At 46.3% G+C, this 26892-nt stretch overlaps 1 protein-coding gene across 7 annotated transcripts in view; it reads left to right on the top strand.

The window, feature by feature from the left end:
- Positions 1-26892, top strand: part of KANK4 (KN motif and ankyrin repeat domains 4) — a 151734-nt gene that overhangs the window by 80535 nt on the left and 44307 nt on the right. For 6 of the 7 annotated variants that reach the window (XR_012247735.1, XM_073643785.1, XM_073643787.1 and 3 more), the window contains 2 exons: positions 6433-6583; positions 7575-7778. Coding sequence is in view for 6 of the 7 variants with exons in the window: in XM_073643785.1 (XP_073499886.1) it covers positions 6433-6583; positions 7575-7778 (355 nt within the window). In the remaining variant the exon portion in view is untranslated. The remainder of the gene's footprint in view (positions 1-6432; positions 6584-7574; positions 7779-26892) is intronic. The other variant, XM_073643790.1, reaches the window with a different exon arrangement.

Raw genomic sequence — 26892 nt, 5'->3', positions numbered from 1 at the left:
TCTCCTCTTCCAGGTAAGGATGGAGCATTTCTCAGGACCCCACTTCACACTCAACAGTACACCACTCCTGTCCTGTAGGGGGCCTAAATGCACCAGGGTGCTGCCCCGGCCCGGGATAGAGGAGATGGGGGGAACCAAAGATAGGGGGAACCATGTAGTGGGTGAGGGTGGAGGACACACTTTTAGGAAGCACTTATTGATTCATATTTAATCTATGGCCATCTTAAGTTCAAGGTCTCTGATTGTGGGTCTTCTGCCAGAGTCCAGCATAAGGCTGCAGCTGACTGAAGATACACGGTCCTCGTACTCTGGCCTTGAGACGAGGAGCGGGTCAGAGTTAACCACTGTCTCTACCTGGTCAAGGTCCTGTCCTAAGAAGGCCTTGGAGGGGAGCAGAGAAGATAGGCTCCACAGGCAAAAAGATCCCAGGGGGATAAGGACGGAGCGGAGTCGCCACCTGTATTTTTTACTCTGGCCTAGTCAGAGGGATTCCTGCTGCAGGAGGGGTGACCGGCCCCCGATATCTGACTTTGTCACTTCACGTCTCAGTCAGAAAAACCCGGAGGCTTAGTGGATCCCAGGGGGATACGGACGGAGCGGAGTCGCCACCTGTATCTCTCACACTGCGTTTATCCAGTGGGACCCGGCCTTACACCACGTTCGAACCTCACACAGTCAGGAGAAGACTCAGTGGGAGAACCTACCAAGGAGAGGAACACACACCAGCGGGGTCTCGACAGGTGCTCCTGATCTGCCTGGGAAGTGCTGAACCCCCCTACCCGGTGGCCGCAGTACGCCGTGTGTAGCAGAGAGAAGCTTTGCGGCTGAAAGTTCATCTAAAGTGAGTAAAGACCTGGATGACTTCACACACCGCCTCAGCCTGTTATTTCCTGCGCGGCACTGCACCCACCATTCCTCCTCACACTGCCCTGAGGCCTGCTCCGCCTGTGGGGAGCCGTCCCATCTTAGCTGCCCGTAACACCAGCCTCAGTGGACTGTTGCAGTTCCGGTGCCCATCACCAGAAACCACAGGTGGCGTAGTCGAAATACCACTCATCCTTGAAAGCCCAATATTTTTATGTGACAGCCCTGGGCACGAAACGGGTCCAGGCCACGACTGCATCCCCCCCGCGACCCCTACACTGACCCAGAATTTTACCCTGGGGATCTGGGGATGGGAAAGGCTAAAGGAATGAGGTATTGGTACAACCATAATGCATGATGCAGAGGAAAAAAAGGATCGGCATTTCAAATTCTGACATGCCATGTTCTTCCCCAATATTGGCAGATTCATCCGATGTTAGTCTATGTGATGGGGACCTTAAGATGCCTGCTCTCAGTTTTGTTGTTCTTTACTCCAGAGCCTCTTTTCTTTGAATTGGTGCCGGGAATTGAACTACATATTCCAGATGAGACCGCACTCCCGCTTTGTAAAGGGGTAATATTCCTTCCCTGTCCATGCCTCTTTTAATACATGACAATATCATGCTGACTTTATAAGCCGCTTATTACCTTGGCTTGCTGTTATTAGTCTGCGATCTACATGTGCACTCAGATCCTTCTCTACAAGTGGCTCTCCTAGTTTTACTTCCCTTAGAACATATGATGCCTTGTATTTTTCCGCCCAGATGCATAACTTTACATTTATCCACATTGATCCTCATCTGCCAAGTGGATGCCCGAACGCTCAGTTTGTCCTGTAATCATGAACCTCTTCCATAGACTGCAATATACTACACAGCTTGGTGTCACCTGCAGAATAGTAAAGGCTGTTCCAAGGTGAACAAGATGCCCTTTCCTTTAATAAGATCCATTACTAAGTTTCTCATACATTACTGATTCATGTGTTCTACTCTCTGCCATTATCCTTCAAAATAGGAATGGTGATAAGAAAAGGCAAGAAAGAAGGCTTTCTAAAAATACTTTTCTCTTGGAGGAATGGAAGAGAGAGGGAGAGTGAAAGAAGGAATGGATGATGTACAGCAAGGAAGAGGAGAAAGGTAGAAGGGAAGAAAGACAACAAAGAAATGAGGGAAGGAAGGAAAGAGGAAGAGGGAGGGAAGAAAGAGAAAGAAATAAGGGAAAGAAAGAGTAAGAGGAGAAAGGAGGGAAGGAAGAAAGACAACAAAGGAACAAAGGAAAGCGTAAGAGGAGAAAGGAGGAAAGGAAGAAAGACAACAAAGGAATAAGGGAAGGAAATAGGAGAAAGGAGAAGGGAAGAAAGGAAAGAAGAAGAGGTGAAAGGAGGGAAGAAAGACAAAGAGATAAGGGAAGGAAAGAAAGAGGAAGAGGGGGAAGGAAAGAAAGAGGAAGAGGCGAAAGGGGGGAAGAAAGGCAACAAAGAAATAAGGGAAACAAGGAAAGAGGAAGAGGAGAAAGGAGGAGGGAAGAAAGACAACAAAGAAATAAGGGAAGGAAAGGGGAAGAAGGATTGAAAGGAAAGATTAAAGAAGGGAAAGGGAGAATATTTCAAATTATAAGGAAAGAAATTAGATAAACAAGAAAGGGAGAAGGAAGGCGAAGTGGAAGAAAAACAAAACAATGAATGTGGGAGTAAGGTAGAGTAAGTAAGAAACTAAAAGGATAAGGAAGAAAAAAAAAGACAAAGATGTGAGAAGAAAAGAAAGAACACAGAAGGGAAGAAGGGAGACGGGGAAAGTAAAAAAAAGCAATAAGTAAGGGAGGGAAGAAGGCAGAGAGGAAAGAAAGGGAAATAATTGAAGAAGAAGAGAGAAAGAAAATGTAGGACTAAGAAAGAAAAGGAGAAAGGTAGAAGGGAAGACAAAGAGATAAGCAAAGGTAGATGAGAACTAGGAAAGAAAGAAGCAAAGCAGTGAGAAAAGAAACGATCAGTGATGGAAGAAGCACAGCGAAAGGAAAAGGAAGAAAAAAACAAGTAACGAAGAAATAGAGCAAGAGGGAGGATAGAAGAAAATAGGGCGGAAGAAATAAATAAAGAATGACTGGAGAAAGGAGAAGGAAAATAAGCAATGACAGAAAATTGAGAGATGGAAGGAAAGAACAAAAAAGAGGACTGAAGAAACAGGGAAGGAGGGAAGAAAGTTTGGAAAGCAGACAGAAAGGGGGAAAGGTATAAAAAAGGCACTGGAACATGTAATTTCTGTGCAGATATTGTACTTTCTTATGCTGGAGCCCAAAGTGACAGACGTGACATAATATATGTGTATAATAGGTTATTATCATCTTGCTGTATTGTCTGCAGACGACTTTACTCTTTGCAGATTTTACCCAGATTTTGCTTTGGGACCTTTTTCTTCGTTCCCGGATCCTATATCCTTTGTTCAGCTGCTGTGTTTTTTTGTATTGGCATGGTAACGTCATTTTATATCGTAGCATTGATACGATCTATGAACGCATGTTTTCTATTCCATCAATATGACCTCAGTCGGGTAACGGGTTTATCCTTGAATCTTAATCACGGCTCCAAGTTTTTTTGTTTTTTCTCTGACTATTGTCCAAAGGACGCGGTTAATCGTTTTTAGAGCTCCATTTTTCTGTTCAGTGTATTCTGCCAGCCCCCTGCTGTGAAAATCCAAAATGAACATTTTATAGGCAGAATTCGCCTTTTATGGCTGAGAGTGATAAAATATCCCATTTAAAGGGAACATGCCACCATGACAGATTTATTAAAGGAGCACTCCAGGAAAAGCTAGTACATGGTGTTATACCTAATGCAGGACCTGAAAGACCGTGCATGACTATCTCTGGTGGCCATACTCTTCTCCTGGAAGCCGAAGCTTTGCCGGATCCGTCATACAACAGATAACACGAGCGCCCAATGGATCCTATTGAGTTTGTTGGGCTCCGTTGTGGTTTCATTCATCCTGACTGCTGCTTGGAGAACTTTTCTTTCTGTCTGATCTGCGGAGAATTGTTTCTTGTCTTGACCTCAGAAAAAAAGTTTTAAAGGAAAACAATCATCATCTTAGGAAGGATAATCTATGCTTTGTCCACCAGGTCCATTAATATTTCATCTGATCCAGAAGGCTTTGGTCCCTGGAGGCTCCATGTCTGCAGCGAGAGGAATATATTACAGCCTGTGTCCATCCAGAATCCCTCATATGACCTCATTTATCCTCAGCATACCTAGATATTTTATATGCATGCTCCTTAGTGAGCTATAGACTGTGCTCATCTGACCCGTGGATTGTAGTGGTCATGCTGGACACCAGTGAGTTTTCAGTTTTCTTCTTATCGGGGAACCTAAATCCTCTTCAAGGGGTATTCCCATTTTGTAAAGTAATGGTATATCACTAGGTTATGGCATTACTTTATAAACAGCTGGACACCTCCACCGAGGCTGAAAATGTAGGAGTTCCAATTCTGATTTAGACCTACGACCCCTTATAACTGCGTGTTTTTCTAATGGCAGTGAGAACAGCGGAATCGCCTCTTGCACATGGGACTGCAGGACAATTTGACATAAGTGAATGGGTTCATCACACAATCAGGGTCCCACTAGGGATGATTGGACCTGTGGATGTTCGGGTTCATCCGAATTTTAGTCCAAAGTTAGATTCGGGTACCAAAACTCTACCCGAACTTGAACCCGAACCCCATATAAGCCAATGGGGACCCAAACCCTGAATGACTAGGGAGCTGCCAAAGGAAGCCGAATCTCTCTATCTCTCTCTCAACACTAACGAAAACTAAACTGGACTTCCGAGAGAAGTCCGTGTTTGGAATTCATCACTGGACGCTAGGTGTTTGGGTTCGCTCATTCATAGCCACCACACTTCAAATCAATGCTGTGTCCACTTCATTAACCGGAATAGTAGTGGTCCAAGAGATCGGACACCCACAATCATAAAGTGATGGCATATCCTAGCAAAAAGTCATCGCTTTATAAAATAAAGATATATTTTTTTAACGGCCTTCAGTGTGATTACGAGCCATTGCGACTTGATGGATGAGCGATCCGTAGGAAGATCAATCTTGTGCAGCCTAGATAGGACCACCAGGTTCTTCTCCACCGTTATCTTGATGGTATCAAGCCATCCGGTTGCTGGTCTTCCTCTTTGCCTTGTTCCTTCTATTCTTTCGACCATGATGTCCTTCTCCAGTGATTGCTGGTCTTCCTCTTCGCCTTGTTCCTTCCATTCTTCTGACCATGATGTCCTTCTCCAGTGATTGCTGGTCTTCCTCTTTGCCTTGTTCCTTCTATTCTTCTTACCATGATGTCCTTCTCCAGTGATTGGTGGTCTTCTTCTTCGCCTTGTTCCTTCTTTCTTCTGACCACGATGTCCTTCTCCAGTGATTGTTGGTCTTCCTCTTCGCCTTGTTCCTTCTACTCTTCCCACCATGGTGTCCTTCTCCAGTGATTGCTGGTCTTTCTCTTCGCCTTGTTGCTTCTACTCTACCAACCATGAAGTCCTTCTCCAGTGATTGCTGGTCTTCCTCTTCACCTTGTTTCTTCTATTCTTCTGACCATGATGTCCTTCTCCAGTGATTTCTGGTCTTCCTCTTCGCCCTGTTCCTTCCACTCTTCCCACCATGGTGTCCTTCTCCAGTGATTGCTGGTCTTTCTCTTCGCCTTGTTGCTTCTACTCTTCCAACCATGATGTCCTTCTCCAGTGATTGCTCTCTTCTTATGATGTGTCCACAGTAGGCAAGTCATAGCTCGGTGATCCTTGCTTCCAGTGACCCCTTTGGCTTGATTTGATAAAATAAGGATACATATTGAAAAAATTAATATTACAGTGCTCTGCTTCAGATAAAATCATATTTCATACCTCAGTTACATCAAAAGCCGCATTCAAAATTCTGCTGGCTCGAAATGTTAATCTGTAGATTGCCATCATGTTATGTTTCTCTTTTTCATATACTCTTGTAAGATTAGTTTTGCAATAAAAAGATACGGTTTCTTTTTGCGTTTAGACCAAATAAAAAGAAATAAAAAATATTCTGCCTGTTCACTGTCGGAATCTGTCGACACCGTGCTGACAGACACTCCTCCTACCCAACAGCTTAATTAGGATCATATAATCCTGGTGTAAGTCATACTTGACAATTGTCCTGGAAATGGGTGGAACCTCCCAAACTCTCGGAGAGATGTCCTATCCCCCAGGTGCCACTGAAGTGTCCAAAATCTCCTGCAAAACAGGACTAACAAAGGGTTTCTTGTGCTCTACCGTGAGGCTGAGCCTGGTGTCCAAACATACATGCAAGGGGTGCGAAAATGGGCAAGAAGGGAGCGCGGAAGAGGTGGGAAGGCTGTGACCTGTAGATAGCGGATGGACATGTGAAAAATTACTGTGTATATTGTTTTTATTGATTCCTGACTTGACGTGTTGCCCATGTAATGTTTTGCTATTAGTCGCCTTGATTAATTGCTATGAAACTAGCTGAAGCATTGTGCCAACCATCTGCCAATCATCTGTCATGTCTGGTACGTGTCCTCCTCCTCCACAGCCTCTGCCCGATACCAATTCATTTCTGGCTTTCCATGTGCAGCATCTCCCAGAAGTCTGAAGTCTATAATGAAGAAGAAAAACAGCAGCGGCCGCTCGGCCGGAGAGACTCGAGCTAAGAAGAATCTCCAGTTTGTTGGGGTCAATGGTGGGTAAGCATCACAGAGGAAGCACACAATACCGATATGTCAGGAAATGCAAATATCCTCTAATTATTAAGATCCAGGCAGTAGGAGCATTACAGGCATGAAGTCATGATCTACATAGAATTAGCATCCTTACTATTATGGCACCTTTCTTTTTACAAAACAGCGGCACTCCTGTCCACAGTTCCTGTGTGGAATTGCAGCTCCTCCCTATTCTTTTTAATAAAGCTGAGTGTCAAGACCAGGCACAACCCATAGCCCGGAGTGTGTCATGGGTGTATCAGAGGTGACAGACAGTCGCCCTGCAGTTGGTTGCAGGAGATCTCTACGTTTGGCATTACAGACATCTTCTTATAGGCTAGCTGTCTCTAGGACCCAGCGGCTACCTCTCTCTTGCTAATTGGCTCCGTAGCCTGGGTGTATATATACCTGGTGTGTCTGAGAGGGAGTCGCCAGCTATATTCATTTCTACTTGTGAGGCTTTAGCAAGAGCTGTACTTCATCCTCTCTGGTGCTTGAGGACGTCTGCACATTTGTCTGGAGTCGTCTAAAGCTAAGCATTCTCCCCCTGTTTGTCTACCCTTGTTGTCTATAGAGTTTAGTGGAGATCGACTAGTGCTCATCTCCTCCCATTCCTAGCCTTAGCCATACGCCAGGGAAATACAGGGTGAGGCATGCGTGCGGCGATTACTGAAGAGGCAGTATAGGGACGGTAGTTGAGACAGGATGACACTAGACCAGACTAGGAGGTCTCCACTTCCCCCTTTCCCTAGAGTCTGGGCTCCCTCTCCCTCTTCTCTCTGTGTTGCACTAAGTCTTTCCCACACCTGGCATGACAGAGTGTTCCTGTTTCTGGAAGGAGGTGGACATAATTTTCTAATCCTGAATTAGACCTTTAATTTCACGGTTTATAGAACGTTGGCTGGATTTTAAAAAGTAAATTGTGCCCTCGAATCTGAACGTCCCGCAGGAGTTTAATCTAGTCTTGTGTCCATAGTTATGAAACGACATCCAGCGAGGATTCCAGCTACTCCGAGGACGATGAAGACAGCGACGGTGAGAAGACCGAGATCGCCACACAGGATGGAGACAGCAGTGATCACATCGACAACGCAACCGTGATAGAAACTGAGCAAGCAGAAGACAAGATGCCGGAAACTCCAGACCCTACAATATCCGAGGCTCAACAAAGTGTGCAGAGGTAACCAGAGCTTCTTACTGGGGGGGTCAGGTCAATTAAAGCGAATGTTCATCATTGAATTGTTACAGTTTATACATTCTGTATTATACCCCAGAGCTGCACTCACTATTCTGCTGGTGCAGTCACTGTGTACATACATTACATTACTGATCCTGAGTTACATCCTGTATTATACTCCAGAGCTGCACTCACTATTCTGCTGGTGCAGTCACTGTGTACATACATTACATTACTAATCCTGTACTGATCCTTAGTTACATCCTGTGTTATGCTCCAGAGCTGCACTCACTATTCTTCTGGTGCAGCCACTGTATACATACATTACATTACTGATCCTGTACTGATCCTGAGTTACATCCTGTATGATACTCCAGAGCTGCACTCACTATTCTGCTGGTGCAGTCACTGTGTACATACATTACATTACTTATCCTGTACTGATCCTGAGTTACATCCTGTATTATACTCCAGAGCTGCACTCACTATTCTGCTGGTGCAGTCACTGTGTACATACATTACATTACTGATCCTGAGTTACATCCTGTATTATACCCCAGAGCTGCACTCACTATTCTCCTGGTGCAGTCACTGTGTACATACATTACATTACTGATCCTGTACTGATCCTGAGTTACATCCTGTATTATACTCCAGAGCTGCACTCACTATTCTGCTGCTGCAGTCACTGTGTACATACATTACATTACTTATTCTGCCATGTTCCCGCTGTATTCTCTGCCTGTAGTGGAGCTCATCTGCTACACTCAGTTCCATACGGTGACCCCACACATATTGCCTATAACTCCATGGTGCAGAGCTGTCGGCTCCATGTATCCACATAACTCTTCTGTCCAGATGTCCCTGCCATGTGCACAAGGCCTTGTAATAATGGAGGAGTCTTTCAGAGGAGCAGGATTAGTTTTTTTAGTGATGGTAACACAGAAACATTTGTGACTGTGACCCTGAGATGAATCCCGCTGTCATTCCGTCATATGTCGCGCATTCCTGGACTTTAAACATCGTTGTTTTCTGTTCATTAGCCGCTGATCTGTCATCAGAGCTGAATTTCTTTTCAATTATTGTAACTTCCATTATCATTTCCAGATGTGATATTCTGAATACACCCAGGCAGGGACTGTCGACCTTCAGAATACTTCACTGAAAAACATTGTCCCGTCTTCTCTTCCAGCTATTACATACAGTGTAAGACAAATAACCCTTTCCTCGTCAGATGAGAGGACGATCCTCCTTCCATTTATTATTATTATTTTTTATTATAGCGCCATTTATTCCATGACGCTTTACATGTGAAAAAGGGGTATACATAGCAAAAACAATTACAAATTTATGAAGAGATGTGGTGTGACGATACAGCGTAAAATCTTAATTATGCCAGACATACTTTCTGATGGCAAGAGAAGCGCACCTTTATTTTTATGTTGACTCTTTAATCTGTGTTGTTCTTTAGTTGATTAACACAGACTATTATTTGTATAACCCTGAATGTTATCTGCTCTTTGATTTTGAAACAATGATGTGTATTTACACGAGCCCCTGTGATACAAACTATGTAAATAGATTAGCTAGAACAATGAATGTTTGCTAGTTATGTTACATACCATTGTAGGGTGTTTGCCAGTCAATCTTGGGGGATGAGCTGTGAATACTCAAGCCCTGGGGAATATTATCATCCCCAATTCTTAACCTGTGGATACGTATTTAAGAAGGTACATGTGTTTTTGTAGGAGTCAGAGTTGAGCCCAGAGAAGCAGAGGGGACATGTGTTTTTGTGTCAGTCAGTCTTAGGACAGAGATTCAAAAAGACCTTAGAAGGAGAATGAGAAACATCCTTCAGGAAATTAGATGGATTGCATGGCATCCAAAGAGACACAGATTTGTATTCTACGTGATTCTAGTCTAAGGGTACCGGCCCTGACTGGAAAGATTCGGATCTGCTCCATTAACCATCAGAGAAACATGGATACATTTTGGGGAGTCCAGGAGAGGATGAAGAAGTCATCTGGCCACATGGATATGTTGTTTTGGGGTTGCTAGGAGAGACCCACCGGTCGCCTAGAACCCATGGAGACATTTGGAGTTGCCAGGAGGGACCTACCGGTCGCCTGGCCCCATGGAAGCTCTCGGAAAGGCCAGGGTGGGAACCTCGGGTCTCCTGGCCTTGTACCTCAATGGACTGCTAGCTTCTTAAGCTTACCGCTACCGTTTCTCTGTGGGTGCCCACCAGAAGCGGGGGGCCACTGGTTGAGGTAGTCGGCCCTGGAAGTCTCCAAAGTCGCAGCTGTTCTATCCCAGGCAGGCAGAGAATGAAGGGTGAGACTGCATAATGTTGTACCATCTTGGGTATTTGCTGGGACTGTTCTGTGTGTTTATTGTCCGCTTTGTGATTCAATAAACTATTGCCACGCTGTTTTACCCTCACCCTGTGTTGTCTGAGTAGCGTTAAGACCACGGAAGACCCCGGGTCTTCACATGTGGGTTGCAGACCAACAAGAGAAATTATTTGTGCGCACCACTGCACAATGTGCCATCCGTGTCCTTAACTCTCAATCACTGTAATGTGATGGTCTATTGACTTTAAGAAAATGGGTAATTAATTATTGTATATACTCCAGAGCCACACTCATTGTTCTGCTTGTGGAGTTATTGTGTACATGCGTTACATTACTGATCCTGAGTTACATTCTGTATTATACTCCAGAGCTGCACTCACTATTCTGCTGGTGCAGTCACTGTACACATACATTACATTACTGATCGTGTACTGATCCTGAGTTACATCCTGTATTACACTCCAGAGCTGCACTCGCTATTCTGCTGGTGCAGTCACTGTGTACATACATTACATTACTGATCCTGAGTTACATCCTGTATTATACTCCAGAGCTGCACTCACTATTCTGCTGGTGCAGTCACTGTGTACATATATTACATTACTGATCCTTAGTTACATCCTGTATTACACTCCAGAGCGCACTCACTATTCTGCTGGTGCAGTCACTGTGTACATACATTACATTACTGATCCTGTACTGATCCTGAGTTACATCCTGTATTATACTCCAGAGCTGCACTCACTATTCTGCTGGTGCAGTCACTGTGTACATACATTACATTACTGATCCTGTACTGATTCTGAGTTACATCCTGTATTATACTCCAGAGCTGTACTCTCTATTCTGCTGGTGCAGTCACTGTGTACATGCATTACATTACTTATCCTGTACTGATCCTGAGTTACACCCTGTATTATACTCCAGAGCTGTACTCTCTATTCTGCTGGTGCAGTCACTGTGTACATGCATTACATTACTTATCCTGTAGTGATCCTGAGTTACATCCTGTATTATACTCCAGAGCTGCACTCACTATTCTGCTGGTGCAGTCACTGTGTACATACATTACATTACTGATCCTGTAGTGATCCTGAGTTACATCCTGTATTATACTCTAGAGCTGCACTCACTATTCTGCTGGTGCAGTCACTGTGTACATACATTACATTACTGATCCTGAGTTACATCCTGTATTATACTCCAGAGCTGTACTCACTATTCTGCTGATGCAGTCACTGTGTACATACATTACATTACTGATCCTGAGTTACATCCTGTATTATACTCCAGTGCTGCACTCACTATTCTGCTGGTGCAGTCACTGTGCACATACATTACTGATCCTGAGTTATATCCTGTATTATCCTCCAGAGCTGCACTCACTATTCTGCTGGTGCAGTCACTGTGTACATACATTACATTACTGATCCTGAGTTACATCCTGTATTATACTCCAGTGCTGCACTCACTATTCTGCTGGTGCAGTCACTGTGCACATACATTACTGATCCTGAGTTATATCCTGTATTATCCTCCAGAGCTGCACTCACTATTCTGCTGGTTCAGTCACTGTGTACATACATTACATTACTGATCCTGAGTTACATCCTGTATTATACCCCAGAGCTGCACTCACTATTCTGCTGGTGCAGTCACTGTGTACATACATTACATTACTGATCCTGAGTTACCTCCTGTATTATACTCCAGAGCTGCACTCACTATTCTGCTGGTGGAGTCACTGTGTACATACATTACATTACTGATCCTGAGTTACATCCTGTATTATACTCCAGAGCTGCACTCACTATTCTGCTGGTGCAGTCACTGTGTACATACATTACATTACTGATCCTGAGTTACATCCTGTATTATACCTCAGAGCTGCACTCACTATTCTGCTGGTGCAGTCACTGTGTACATACATTACATTACTTACCCTGTACTGATCCTGAGTTACATCCTGTATTATACTCCAGAGCTGCACTCACTATTCTGCTGGTGCAGTCACTGTGTACATACATTACATTACTGATCCTGAGTTACATCCTGTATACGGTTCTGCTTATCATTATTGGCACCCATGAAGTTTAAGTACATAATGTGGAATATCTGCTGAAAAAAATGAATCAAGTGAAACAGTATTTTTGTATAGAGACTTGTGTTAAATACAAAAGAGCAAATGATAAACAATAATTTAAAACCAAAAACAATGGGAGGGAAAAACAGAAAAACCTAAAGCTTTCTGTGTCACTGGTATTGGCACCTTTACATTAATTTAGTATGGAAACACATTTTGAGTCGTCTGTGGTAAATCACAAAAGAGATTATCCAATGAATGATGACTTCACTGTTTTAAAAAGGCCCTGATCTTTTGTCACAATGGTGAATACAAAGGAGCTGTCATCAAAACTGCTATTATTAGCTAACACAAGTCTTCCAAAGGGTGTAAGGCCATCTCCAAAGACCTTGGAGTTTTCCAAGCATGGAACTGTCAAAAACCTCCCTGGACGTGGGGGAAAGAGGAAAATTTACAAGAGATATCTTCAAAGGTGGGTGCAAATGATGGAGAAAACACCATGTCAAACATCCAAAGACCTGAAGGACAACCTGGAACAGTCTGGGGTCATGGTTTCAACAAGTACCATACGCCACACACTAAACCAAGCAGAGCTTTATGAGCGAAGGCCAAGGAAGAAACCATTGCTGAAGAAAAGACATAAAAAGGAACGACTGATCTTTGCCAAAGAGTACCTTGACAAACCACAATTCTTCTGGGAAAATGTTCTGTTGACAGATGAAACAAAAATAGAGCTTTTTTGCAAAGCAAAGCAACAGGTTTTTTTTACAGATAGCAAAATGAATCTTATAAGGAAAAGAACACCTTACCAACAGTTAAGCATGCTGGAGGATCCATAATGCTGTGGGGTTGCTTTGCTGCTTTTGGTACTGGACGCCTTGAACGTATCACAGGAATCATGAAATCACAGAATTATCAAGAGATTTTAGGGCGAGATGTCCTACCCAGTGTAAGAAAACTTGGTTTGAGTCGACGATCATGGGTCCTCCAGCAGGACAATGACCCAAAGCACACATCCAAAAGTACACCGGAATGGTTGAAAAAGAGAAAATGGACTGTTTTAAAATGGCCAGCAATGAGTCCTGACCTCAATCCCATTGAAAATCTTTGGGGTGAGTTGAAATCTGCCATTGGGAAAAAGAACCTGGAAACATTTGAGAGCCTGAACAAACTGCAAAGGATGATGGGAGAAAACTGCAGCTGAGAAGAGCAAGAAGCTTATAGATGGCTACAAGAAACGTCTGGAGGCTGTCAGCAATGCCAAAGGGTGGGCAACCAAGTGTTAATTAGGGGGGCAACCAAGTATTAATTAGGGGAGCCTTTATTGCTGCACATGCTGGTTATTCTGTTTCTTCTTTGAAATTGCAACATGGAAGCTGAAAAACAATGTTTTATTGTTGTATTACTTTGGACCACTAATTAAAAAATCCTGAAGATATAACTTTGGTACATTTCCATTTATTTCTGAAGATATTGCAGTGAAAAAAATGAAAGGGTGCCAATATCAATGAGCAGCACTGTAGCTGTATGACCATATACATTACACTGTAATGTTGTTTGCAACTTCTTGTCCCAGATTTTGAAGATCTGCTCTGGTGTACAAACTTCTGCTTTAATTAATGAAATTGTTGCATTCCAAGTGAAACCATCAATAGCTCTACACTTTTTCCACAGTGTTTTATGTGTGTGTGGTGCTGTGTCAGCTACGCCTTATTAAAAGACCGTAGAAGATTTATGATCCATTTATAAGTGGGCTTGTTTCTTCTTATCACATCCTGGGCTGGAAGTTGCTGTAATTGTTGTTGTGCTGCATACTTTAGCTTGCTTGGCATTTATTTATCCCGGCAGTTAATCAGCGGGTTATCATGTTTTAACAGGAAATGAATTTGAAATCATATCGGCTAGATAGCAGTGGGGCATTGTATGCCGGCCAATTCTTACAGCGGTTTGTAGTGATGGACTGCGGCTGGTAGGACTTTCTCCAAAGTGGAAAAAAAAAATCAGCATGCAGCTAAAATGTAGTATATGCAGCACACATACATGTAACATACATACATGCCAAACAAGATTCCATGTGGCAGCCTCTAAGTCCCTTATCTAAGTGATTATGCAAAACTGATGTGAATCCCTCAAAGCTCCTGGTTCTGATGGCTTTCTCTACACTTTCCCTGACTTATCTCCATGTTAAAGATAGCAGCCGGGAGGAGGAGGGCCTGTACTCAGATCTCAAGAGGGGAAAGTATCTTCAGTCTCAGAGATAGCAGAGAAAACATGCTAAAGAAAATGAGGAAGCACATGGATAGGAAATAATTACAGGATGGAAGCTGTGTTAATGAGTTAGTGAAGACCACAGCATCCTGGATACATACAGAGCTCACATCCTGGCTACATTACAAGGAGAGATGCACTGACCTAACATCCAGCCTATGTAACCAGGAGAGGCATACACCTTACATCCAGCCTATTTAACCAGGAGAGACACACACCTTACATCCAGCCTATGTAACCAGGAGAGACACACACCTTACATCCAGCCTGTATTACTGGGAGAGACACACAGACCTCACATCCAGCCTATATTACTGGGAGATGCGGATCTCACATCCAGCCTATATTATTGGGAGACGCAGATCTCACATCCAGCCTATATTACTGGGAGATGCAGATCTCACATCCAGCCTATATTACTGGGAGACGCAGATCTCACATCCAACCTATATTACTGGAAGACGCAGATCTCACATCCAGCCTATATTACTGTGAGAGACATATACCTCACATACAGCCTAGATTATTGGGAGAGACACACAGACCTCACATACAGCCTAGATTACTGAGAGAGACACACAGACCTCACATCCAGCCTCTATTACTGGGAGGGACACAGACCTCACATCCAGCCTATATTACTGGGAGAAACACACAGACCTCACATCCAGCCTATATTACTGGGAGAGACACACAGATCTCACATCCAGCTTATATTACTGGTAGAGGTCCATAGACCTCACATCCAGCCTATATTACTGGGAGAGACACACAGACCTCACATCCAGCCTATATTACTGGGAGAGACACACAGAAATCACATCCAGCCTATATTACTGGGAGAAACACACTGACCTCACATCCAGCCTATATTACTGTGAGAGACACACAGATCTTACATCTAGCCTATATTACTGGGAGGGACACACAGACCTCACATCCAGCTTATATTACTGGTAGAGGTCCATAGACCTCACATCCAGCCTATATTACTGGGAGAGACACACAGACCTCACATCCAGCCTATATTACTGGGAGAGAGACACAGAAATCACATCCAGCCTATATTACTTGGAGAAACACACGGACCTCACATCCAGCCTATATTACTGTGAGAGACACACAGATCTCACATCTAGCCTATATTACTGGGAGGGACACACAGATCTCACATCCAGCCTATATTACTGGGAGGGACACACAGATCTCACATCCAGCCTATATTACTGGGAGGGACACACAGATCTCACATCCAGCCTATATTACTGGGAGAGGCACACCAAGCTCACATCCAGCCTATATTACTGGGAGAGATACACAAACCTCACATCCAGCCTATATTACTGGGAGAAACTCACAGACCTCACATCCATCCAATATTACTGGGAAAGACACGCAGATCTCACATCCAGCCTATATTACTGGGAGAGGCACACAGAGCTCACATCCAGCCTATATTACTGGGAGAAACACAAAGACATCACATCCAGCCTATATTACTGGGAGAAACACAAAGACATCACATCCAGCCTATATTACTGGGAGAGGCACACAGAGCTCACATCCAGCCTATATTACTGGGAGAAACACAAAGACATCACATCCAGCCTATATTACTGGGAGAAACACAAAGACATCACATCCAGCCTATATTACTGGGAGAAACACAAAGACATCACATCCAGCCTATATTACTGGGAGAAACACAAAGACATCACATCCAGCCTATATTACTGGGAGAGACACACAGACCTCAAAGTCAGCCTATATTACTTAGAGAGACACTCCAACAGGAGAAAAAAACTGAAACTTGGATCAGACTGCAAATTGAATATCAGGGGTCTAAACATGATTGAAGGAATGAAGATGGCAGACTTAGTGCCAGACGTACATAATGAATCGAGTCGGATCAGCACAGCTCCATACACTGTGTAGTGGCCGTTTATCAGGGAGTACAACTCAGCTTTTGTTGAAGTGCATGTGAACTGCACTGTGGTACCCAGGAACGACCACTACAAAGTGTACGGAGCTGTGCCGTTCGGCCTAACAGCTGATCGATGGGACCTCCAGGTCTGCTATCCGCTGATCACTTGGGGGTTTGTCATATTCCCACCTATCTGATATTGATGACCAATTCTAAGAATAGACCATCAATAATACATACCCCCTTCTCCGGTTCACTTGAATGGGGCTGAGGTGCAGCATTAGGTACTCGTCATGTACTAATGTAGCTGCCGCTCCTGCTCATCGGATGAAGTCCCAGGAGTCAAATCTCTACTAATGACACTGGTCTGTCCTGCAGCCATTATTGGAAATTCTGGAAAAATTCCCTTTCAAAGTCTCCATAATAATAATAATTGTATTGCACAATGTAGATTGTGAGGCCACAAAAATATCTTGATGCTGGTCCATGGTTAGCGTAGTCGTGGAAGGTGGCTGACATCTCATAGGTGCTGACTTGGAGTTGCAGGTGCAGGAGTAGCACTTTCCTTTCTCCCATCAGGACCTACTCCATGTGCACATAGCCTTAAAGTCTAGAGCTGCTCGCCCTCTGCAGGCCATGAGCAGTAACAACAGGAATCAATACATCCCGTACATCTTCCCTGTTCTTGCAGCTCCACCTTGTTGTCAATATTAGTCGTACTTCCCAGCAATCCCCAGAAGTGAGGTCTCTGCATGCATCATGCAAAGCGTACAACAGGTCATATTTTACATATTTTCTTCCATTGCCATGCATCTTTTCCATCCACTCACCCTCAATACCTTTCCACGCTCACTCCATGAAACAAACGAGTTGGTTTTCTGAAGTTTTTCCAACTCTCCCGGAAGTCCACATTTATTTCTGGGAGCCTCCTGGATGTTTCGGACTTCAGTCCACGTTGCCCAGCGCTTCACTTCCCGTCTTGGTGACTACTATTGTGGTCAATGTCGTTATGTACATTAAAGTGGTCACAGGAAGACTAGTCTGCTGTACAGTAGACTTCCTCCCTGTGTCACACAGACCTGTTCAGCTCCACTCATTATAATATGTAGCAAAGTGATTCCATACCAATAGTTTATACTGTAGCAGAATATTACAGGCCGCTTTAGTTCGGTTGCCCTTAACTTTACGACCGGTAAGCAACTATTTGAGTATAAGGAGGATGCTTGGAGTTGTAGTTCCACAACAGCTGCTTTGCCACAGGTTGGATAATTCCTACATAAGGATGTAGTTACATTGTGGACACAAAGTGACATGAGCCTGAAATCTGCAGGTTATTTTCCTAGAAAGCAGATGTCCCTGCTGCATTACAGTATCCACCACCTGCACAAACAGTCATCAAGAAGTATAGGAACGTCAGTAACACATGCAGGGTCTGACAGCAGCGGCCCCCCCAGGAGGAAGGACAAATGTCTGTAAAATGTGCTAATGTGGGGATTAGAGGGGATATTACCGCCTGGTCCCGTCAGTGACATCACTATGCACAGATATCACCAATAACAGGAGCAATGAATGCAAGGACGACTCGCTGCAAAAAGCTCATGTTATAGCAGGATATCCGTCCATGTTGCTGCAGACTCTGGAAACAGCCAGTTCTGGGTCAATGGACTACGATTCGGAGTCGGTCGATGACAGATCTGAAATTCCAAGGGTCTTATTCACTAGATGGGGATGATCCCCTGTTATACACATTCAGGAAATATGTTAAAAACTGCAACATTTCAAGGGTGTAATCAATTCTACAATTTTCTAATCCCTTCAGTGCATAATAAAAATAAAAAATGTCAACTTTTGAAACCAGGTATCACTGCCCTAATGCATCTAAAATAAAGCAACACGGAAAATAGTCTTGATTTAAAAGTAAAAATAAAAATCCTTTTTGCGTATGCAGCTGATATGCAGACCTCTGTGTTGCCATGGTTACAGACTACAAAAGCCATAGTGTAGTCTGATACAACGAGGCTGCGTTACTTCGTTCCTTCAGCTTTTTACAAGTTTTTTTTCTAATACTTGGGGGGTGAGAGGCGTCGACAGTTGCCTGCCAGGACACGTATTTGGCAACGGGTTCACAATAGCTGTCACCCGCGCACATGGTCTGCCGGGCACATCCCATAGCTCTGCGCGGGAGCTGTATACACAATTTCTTATTTTTTTTACGGCAAGTCCATTTGCAATGTCACTTCTTTGTATTTTAAATGCCTTAGGACACCACTAAACGGTTGCAAAATTATACATACCCTTGAAAATGACATGTAAAATTAAAGTAGGTACGTTTTTACTTCAAGGGGTTTTCCTGATAAAAATATCCTTTTTCCAATCCTTGATGTTGCCATTAACAGTGTTTGTATCAACCCAACCAATGGTGCCAATATCAAAGCGCGGCTTCTCCTGCTCCCTGCAATCCCTGGAGGACCCTGCACTGATCGTACAGAGCACAGTCAGAGCGCCACTTCTCCTGCTCCCTGCAATCCCTGGAGGACTCGGCACTGATCATACAGAGCACAGTCAGAGCACCACTTCTCCTGCTCCCTGCAATCCCTGGAGGACCCTGCACTGATCATACAGAGCACAGTCAGAGCGCCACTTCTCCTGCTCCCTGCAATCCCTGGAGGACTCGGCACTGATCATACAGAGCACAGTCAGAGCACCACTTCTCCTGCTCCCTGCAATCCCTGGAGGACCCTGCACTGATCATACAGAGCACAGTAAGAGCGCCACTTCTCCTGCTCCCTGCAATCCCTGGAGGACTCGGCACTGATCATACAGAGTACAGTCAGAGCGCCACTTCTCCTGCTCCCTGCAATCCCTGGAGGACCCTGCACTGATCATACAGAGCACAGTCAGAGCGCCACTTCTCCTGCTCCCTGCAATCCCTGGAGGACTCGGCACTGATCATACAGAGCACAGTCAGAGCGCCACTTCTCCTGCTCCCTGCAATCCCTGGAGGACCCTGCACTGATCATACAGAGCACAGTCAGAGCACCACTTCTCCTGCTCCCTGCAATCCCTGGAGGACTCGGCACTGATCATACAGAGCACAGTCAGAGCGCCACTTCTCCTGCTCCCTGCAATCCCTGGAGGACCCTGCACTGATCATACAGAGCACAGTCAGAGCGCCACTTCTCCTGCTCCCTGCCATCCCTGGAGGACTCGGCACTGATCATACAGAGCACAGTCAGAGCGCCACTTCTCCTGCTCCCTGCAATCCCTGGAGGACCCTGCACTGATCATACAGAGCACAGTCAGAGCGCCACTTCTCCTGCTGCCTGCAATCCCTGGAGGACCCTGCACTGATCATACAGAGCACAGTCAGAGCGCCACTTCTCCTGCTCCCTGCAATCCCTGGAGGACCCTGTTCTGATCATACAGAGCACAGTCAGAGCGCCACTTCTCCTGCTCCCTGCAGTCCCTGGAGGACCCTGCTCTGATCATAAAGAGCACAGTCAGAGTGCCACTTCTCCTGCTCCCTGCAATCCCTGGAGGACCCTGCACTGATCATACAGAGCACAGTCAGAGCGCCACTTCTCCTGCTCCCTGCAATCCCTGGAGGACCCTGCACTGATCATACAGAGCACAGTCAGAGCGCCACTTCTCCTGCTCCCTGCAATCCCTGGAAGACTCGGCACTGATCATACAGAGCACAGTCAGAGCGCCACTTCTCCTGCTCCCTGCAATCCCTGGAGGACTCGGCACTGATCATACAGAGCACAGTCAGAGCGCCACTTCTCCTGCTCCCTGCAATCCCTGGAGGACTCGGCACTGATCATAAAGTGCACAGTCAGAGTGCCACTTCTCCTGCTCCCTGCAATCCCTGGAGGACCCTGCAATGATCATACAGAGCACAGTCAGAGCGCCACTTCTCCTGCTCCCTGCAATCCCTGGAGGACCCTGCACTGATCATACAGAGCACAGTCAGAGCGCCACTTCTCCCGCTCCCTGCAATCCCTGGAGGGCTCGGCACTGATCATACAGAGCACAGTCAGAGCGCCACTTCTCCTGCTCCCTGCAATCCCTGGAGGACCCTGCACTGATCATACAGAGCACAGTCAGATCGCCACTTCTCCTGCTCCCTGCAATCCCTGGAGGACCCTGCACTGATCATACAGAGCACAGTCAGAGTGCCACTTCTCCTGCTCCCTGCAATCCCTGGAGGACTCGGCACTGATCATACAGAGCACAGTCAGAGCGCCGCTTCTCCTGCTGCCTGCAATCCCTGGAGGACCCTGCACTGATCATACATAGCACAGTCAGAGCGCCGCTTCTCCTGCTCCCTGCAATCCCTGGAGGACCCTGCACTGATCATACAGAGCACAGTCAGAGCGCCACTTCTCCTGCTCCCTGCAATCCCTGGAGGACTCGGCACTGATCATACAGAGCACAGTCAGAGCGCCACTTCTCCTGCTCCCTGCAATCCCTGGAGGACTCGGCACTGATCATACAGAGCACAGTCAGAGCGCCACTTCTCCTGCTCCCTGCAATCCCTGGAGGACTCGGCACTGATCATACAGAGCACAGTCAGAGCGCCACTTCTCCTGCTCCCTGCAATCCCTGGAGGACTCGGCACTGATCATACAGAGCACAGTCAGAGTGCCACTACTCCTTCTCCCTGCAATCCCTGGAGGACCCTGCACTGATCATACAGAGCACAGTCAGAGCGCCACTTCTCCTGCTGCCTGCAATCGCTGGAGGCCCCTGCACTGATCATACAGAGCACAGTCAGATCGCCACTTCTCCTGCTCCCTGCAATCCCTGGAGGACCCTGCACTGATCATACAGAGCACAGTCAGAGCGCCACTTCTCCTGCTCCCTGCAATCCCTTGAGGACCTTGCACTGATCATACAGAGCACAGTCTGAGCGCCACTTCTCCTGCTCCCTGCAATCCCTGGAGGACCCTGCTCTGATCATACAGAGCACAGTCAGAGCGCCACTTCTCCTGCTCCCTGCAATCCCTGGAGGACCCTGCTCTGATCATACAGAGCACAGTCAGAGCGCCACTTCTCCTGCTCCCTGCAATCCCTGGAGGACTCGGCACTGATCATACAGAGCACAGTCAGAGCGCCACTTCTCCTGCTCCCTGCAATCCCTGGAGGACCCTGCACTGATCATACAGAGCACAGTCAGAGCGCCACTTCTCCTGCTCCCTGCAGTCCCTGGAGGACCCTGCACTGATCATACAGAGCACAGTCAGAGCGCCACTTCTCCTGCTTCCTGCAATCCCTGGAAGACCCTACACTGATCATACAGAGCACAGTCAGAGCGCCACTTCTCCTGCTTCCTGCAATCCCTGGAAGACCCTGCACTGATCATACAGAGCACAGTCAGAGCGCCACTTCTCCTGCTCCCTGCAATCCCTGGAGGACTCGGCACTGATCATACAGAGCACAGTCAGAGCGACACTTCTCCTGCTCCCTGCAATCCCTGGAAGACTTGGCACTGATCATACAGAGCACAGTCAGAGCGCCACTTCTCCTGCTCTTTGCAATCCCTGGAGGACTTGGCACTGATCATACAGAGCACAGTCAGAGCGCAAATTCTCTTGCTTCCTGCAATCCCTGGAGGACCCTGCACTGATCATACAGAGCACAGTCAGAGTGCCACTTCTCCTGCTCCCTGCAATCCCTGGAGGACTTGGCACTGATCATATAGAGCACAGTCAGAGCGCCACTTCTCCTGCTCCCTGCAATCCCTGGAGGACCCTGCACTGATCATACAGAGCACAGTCAGAGCGCCACTTCTCCTGCTGCCTGCAATCCCTGGAGGACCCTGCACTGATCATACAGAGCACAGTCAGAGCGCCACTTCTCCTGCTCCCTGCAATCCCTGGAGGACCCTGCTCTGATCATATAGAGCACTGTCAGAGCGCCACTTCTCCTGCTGCCTGCAATCCCTGGAGGACCCTGCACTGATCATACAGAGCACAGTCAGAGCGCCACTTCTCCTGCTCCCTGCAATCCCTGGAGGACCCTGCTCTGATCATACAGAGCACAGTCAGAGCGCCACTTCTCCTGTTCCCTGCAATCCCTGGAGGACCCTGCTCTGATCATACAGAGCACAGTCAGAGCTCCACTTCTCCTGCTCCCTGCAATCCCTGGAGGACTCGGCACTGATCATACAGAGCACAGTCAGAGCGCCACTTCTCCTGCTCCCTGCAATCCCTGGAGGACCCTGCACTGATCATACAGAGCACAGTCAGAGCGCCACTTCTCCTGCTTCCTGCAATCCCTGGAGGACCCTGCACTGACCATATAGAGCACAATCAGAGCGCCACTTCTCCTGCTCCCTGCAATCCCTGGAGGACCCTGCACTGATCATACAGAGCACAGTTAGAGCACCACTTCTCCTGCTCCCTGCAATCCCTGGAGGACCTTGCACTGATCATACAGAGCACAGTCAGAGTGCCACTTCTCCTGCTCCCTGCAATCCCTGGAGGACCCTGCAATGATCATACAGAGCACAGTCAGAGCGCCACTTCTCCTGCTCCCTGCAATCCCTGGAGGACCCTGCACTGATCATACAGAGCACAGTCAGATCGCCACTTCTCCTGCTCCCTGCAATCCCTGGAGGACCCTGCACTGATCATACAGAGCACAGTCAGAGCGCCACTTCTCCTGCTCCCTGTAATCCCTGGAGGACTCGGCACTGACCATACAGAGCACAGTCAGAGCGCCGCTTCTCCTGCTGCCTGCAATCCCTGGAGGACCCTGCACTGATCATACATAGCACAGTCAGAGCGCCGCTTCTCCTGCTCCCTGCAATCGCTGGAGGACTCGGCACTGATCATACAGAGCACAGTCATAGCGCCACTTCTCCTGCTCCCTGCAATCCCTGGAGGACTCGGCACTGATCATACAGAGCACAGTCAGAGCGCCACTTCTCCTGCTCCCTGCAATCCCTGGAAGACTCGGCACTGATCATACAGAGCATAGTCAGAGCGCCACTTCTCCTGCTCCCTGCAATCCCTGGAGGACCCTGCACTGATCATACAGAGCACAATCAGAGCGCCACTTCTCCTGCTCCCTGCAATCCCTGGAGGACCCTGCACTGATCATACAGAGCACAGTCGAAGCTACACTTCTCCTGCTCCCTGCAATCCCTGGAGGACCCTGCACTGATCATACAGAGCACAGTCAGAGCGCCACTTCTCCTGCTCCCTGTAATCCCTGGAGGACTCGGCACTGATCATACAGAGCACAGTCAGAGCGCCGCTTCTCCTGCTGCCTGCAATCCCTGGAGGACCCTGCACTGATCATACATAGCACAGTCAGAGCGCCGCTTCTCCTGCTCCCTGCAATCCCTGGAGGACTCGGCACTGATCATACAGAGCAGTCAGAGCGCCACTTCTCCTGCTGCCTGCAATCCCTGGAGGACCCTGCACTGATCATACAGAGCACAGTAGACATTTTTCTCCTTATGACGGTATCGGTGAATATACAACTTGCGCCTTGTGACACATTTCGCCACAGATCCGTAGCCTTGTATTGCTGATTTATGTATCATATCATTGTATGTACTCAGCGGCTTCTTACTAATCCCGAGCTTCCTGCTGCCTCCGGTCCTCTCCCGCTAGAACATCTGATCCTTCGTCACAGTCTCATCATTTCTCTCTCGCTGTAATGGAAATATTGTTTGATCTGGTATTATCTTGTCTTTACACAGTTTCTAGTTTTATGTAGCGACATTTAAGGTCACCCTATCCCTTTACCTATGATTTATTCATGATTTTTAAGGGGTTGTTGTCTTAACTTGGCAACCTGTTTCTCAACGGAGATCAACTTGGTGATCTGCTGATCATTGCAGATCCGGCTTTGTCAACCCCAAAACCTGCCGCAACAAATGAAGTATTAGGCTATGTTCATACGTTGCGTTTTTTTTTCCGATTGAACATGATCTAACTTAATCAGGTTTTGGCAGCAGCAGTTTTTTTGCTGCGGTCTTGCACTATGCATTGCTTTCTGTGGGTGAGAAGCGCTGCAAAAACACTGAAAGAAGCGACATGCTGCATTTTGCAAAAAGCAGTTTGCCAAATCAGTCAGGAAGAAAAATCCCAATGGGTCTACATGAGATTTCTGAAATCCCATAGACTTTGCTGGTACTGTAAAATGCAGCCTAAAATTTGCATTAAAAAATGCAGCAAAAAAAAAAAAACACAACGTGTGAACATAGGCTTACAAGGCAGCCATTAAACATATAGATGGGGGTGACAGGTTCCCTTTAAATAATTCTGCAGACATCACTGAGCAGGGAAACAAAGACCTGGTAAAAGACAAACGGTGCAAAACATTTAATGAAACCTAATTGAAAAAAATAGTTTTAGCCCCAAATATATGCATTTAAGTAAAAAAAAAAAAAAAAAGTTAGCAAACTTTTTTCCATTGTTGTTTGATAGGACAAAAATTTTATGTTTGCAAAGGTAAAGAAAATCCCCAGTAACCACAGTGTGGTGATCACATCCATCAACGCCCCATATCTCAGCTTCCTTTACCTTGATATTTCAGATTTTGGCGACTGGGCTTAGTCTTTAGATTTCATTAAAACTTTTCCCATCGCTTTTGACCATAGGACTATTGTTTCTTCAAAAGTTATTGTACCTCTTCAACAAGAAGCTGTGGTCGGAGGAAGCGGAGTAATACATGACTACAGATGCAGAGGAGCTGTATACACAAAACGGATGGTTTGCAAAGTGCAGGTGTATTTAATGCGTTTCATTAATCAGCCGCCGGCCCCTCCGTAAATAGCGGATGATTATTATTATAATAATAGTCATTGAAAAGCAATTAGAATCCAGCGAGTCAGCAGGACTGGAAAGAAAACCTTTCTACAGATTAACTGATTTCATCATTTTATTGCAAAAAAAATATCTTGGGTCCTTTCCAGTAATTAGCCACGGTGAAGGCGCTTTTAGATATGTGTTTTCTTATGAAGAAACAAGACCAGATGACATGAACAGCACTTCTTCTATGTTGGAGCCGGATACGCGCTGCATTGTCCTTGGCAGCTGTGCGTCCATTGATCAGTACACAGCGTGCAGAACGGGGCTCATGGCCCAAAATACATGTTCTTAAGGTTTCTACATACCGTCAAATGGGAAACATGGCCTAGACGTCGTCCTTTATGCTTCTCTTTTTCATGTTTCCTAATTAGAACAGTCTAAGGGAACGTTCCAACGGTGCCATCAGGAGATCCGGGTACTACTTACACACATAAGTGAGATATACTGTAGTCCGTGGTGTATATTGTATCTGGTGTATTAATGCTTAAAGAGCTTTTATAAAGTAAAAAAAAAAAAAGTCTGTTAATATCCAGAAACAGCGCCACCCTTAGCCACAGGCCGTGTGTGTCATCACAGTACAAATCCATCCAAGGAAATGCTGCAATATCGGGACAAAGATTCCCCTTTAAAAACCGTGAAATTAAACATTTCCATACAAAATCATTTCTGGATCTTTCATTGACAGGGAAGATTAAAGGAATTGTCCAGTGAAAACATGTTATCATCTATTAATGGGATAGGTGATAACTTGCTGATTGGTGGGGGTCCGACCGCTGGGTGCTGCTCCGATCGGCAGAACAGGAAACTCTGATCCCCGTTAGAATAGAGAAACAGTGCACACATTCCGCTGCCACTCCATTCAATCCCCAATGGGGCTGTCGAGTGCCGCACCATTCATTCCCCAATGGGACTGTCGAGTGCCGCACCATTCATTCCCCAATGGGACTGTCAAGCGCCGCTCCATTCATTCCCCAATGGGACTGTCGAGTGCCGCACCATTCATTCCCCAATGGAGCTGTCAAGCGCCGCTCCATTCATTCCCCAATGGGACTGTCGAGTGCCGCACCATTCATTCCCCAATGGGACTGTCAAGTGCCGCTCCATTCATTCCCCAATGGGACTGTCGAGTGCCGCACCATTCATTCCCCAATGAAGCTGTCAAGCGCCGCTCCATTCATTCCCCAATGGGACTGTCGAGTGCCGCACCATTCATTCCCCAATGGAGCTGTCAAGTGCCACTACATTAATTCCCTATGGGGCTGTCGAGCACCGCTCCATTTATTTCCAATGGGTCTGTTGAGCGCTGCTTCATTCATTCCCAATGGGGCTGTCGTGCACCGCTCCATTCATACCCAATGGGGCTATCGAGCGCCACTCCATTAATTCCCTATGGGCTGTCGAGTGCTGCTCTATTAATTTCCTATGGATCTGTTGAGCACCGCTCAATTCATTCCCTATGGGGCTGTTGAGCGCCACTCCATTCATTCCCAATGTGACTGTCGAATGCCACTCCATTCCCTATGGTGCTGTCAAGTGCCACTCCATTCCCTATGGGGCTGTCGAGCGCCACTCCATTCATTCCCAATGCGGCTGTCGAGCGCCACTCCATTCCCAATGGGGCTGTCGAGCGCCACTCCATTCATTCCCAATGGGGCTGTCG

Source organism: Phyllobates terribilis, unplaced genomic scaffold (genome assembly GCF_046119375.1).
Source record: "Phyllobates terribilis strain yellow unplaced genomic scaffold, ASM4611937v1 Scaffold_8__6_contigs__length_399053987, whole genome shotgun sequence".
NCBI lineage: Eukaryota > Metazoa > Chordata > Amphibia > Anura > Dendrobatidae > Phyllobates > Phyllobates terribilis.
Note: the sequence above shows the minus strand (reverse complement) of the source record. Positions and strands in the feature narration are given on the sequence as shown.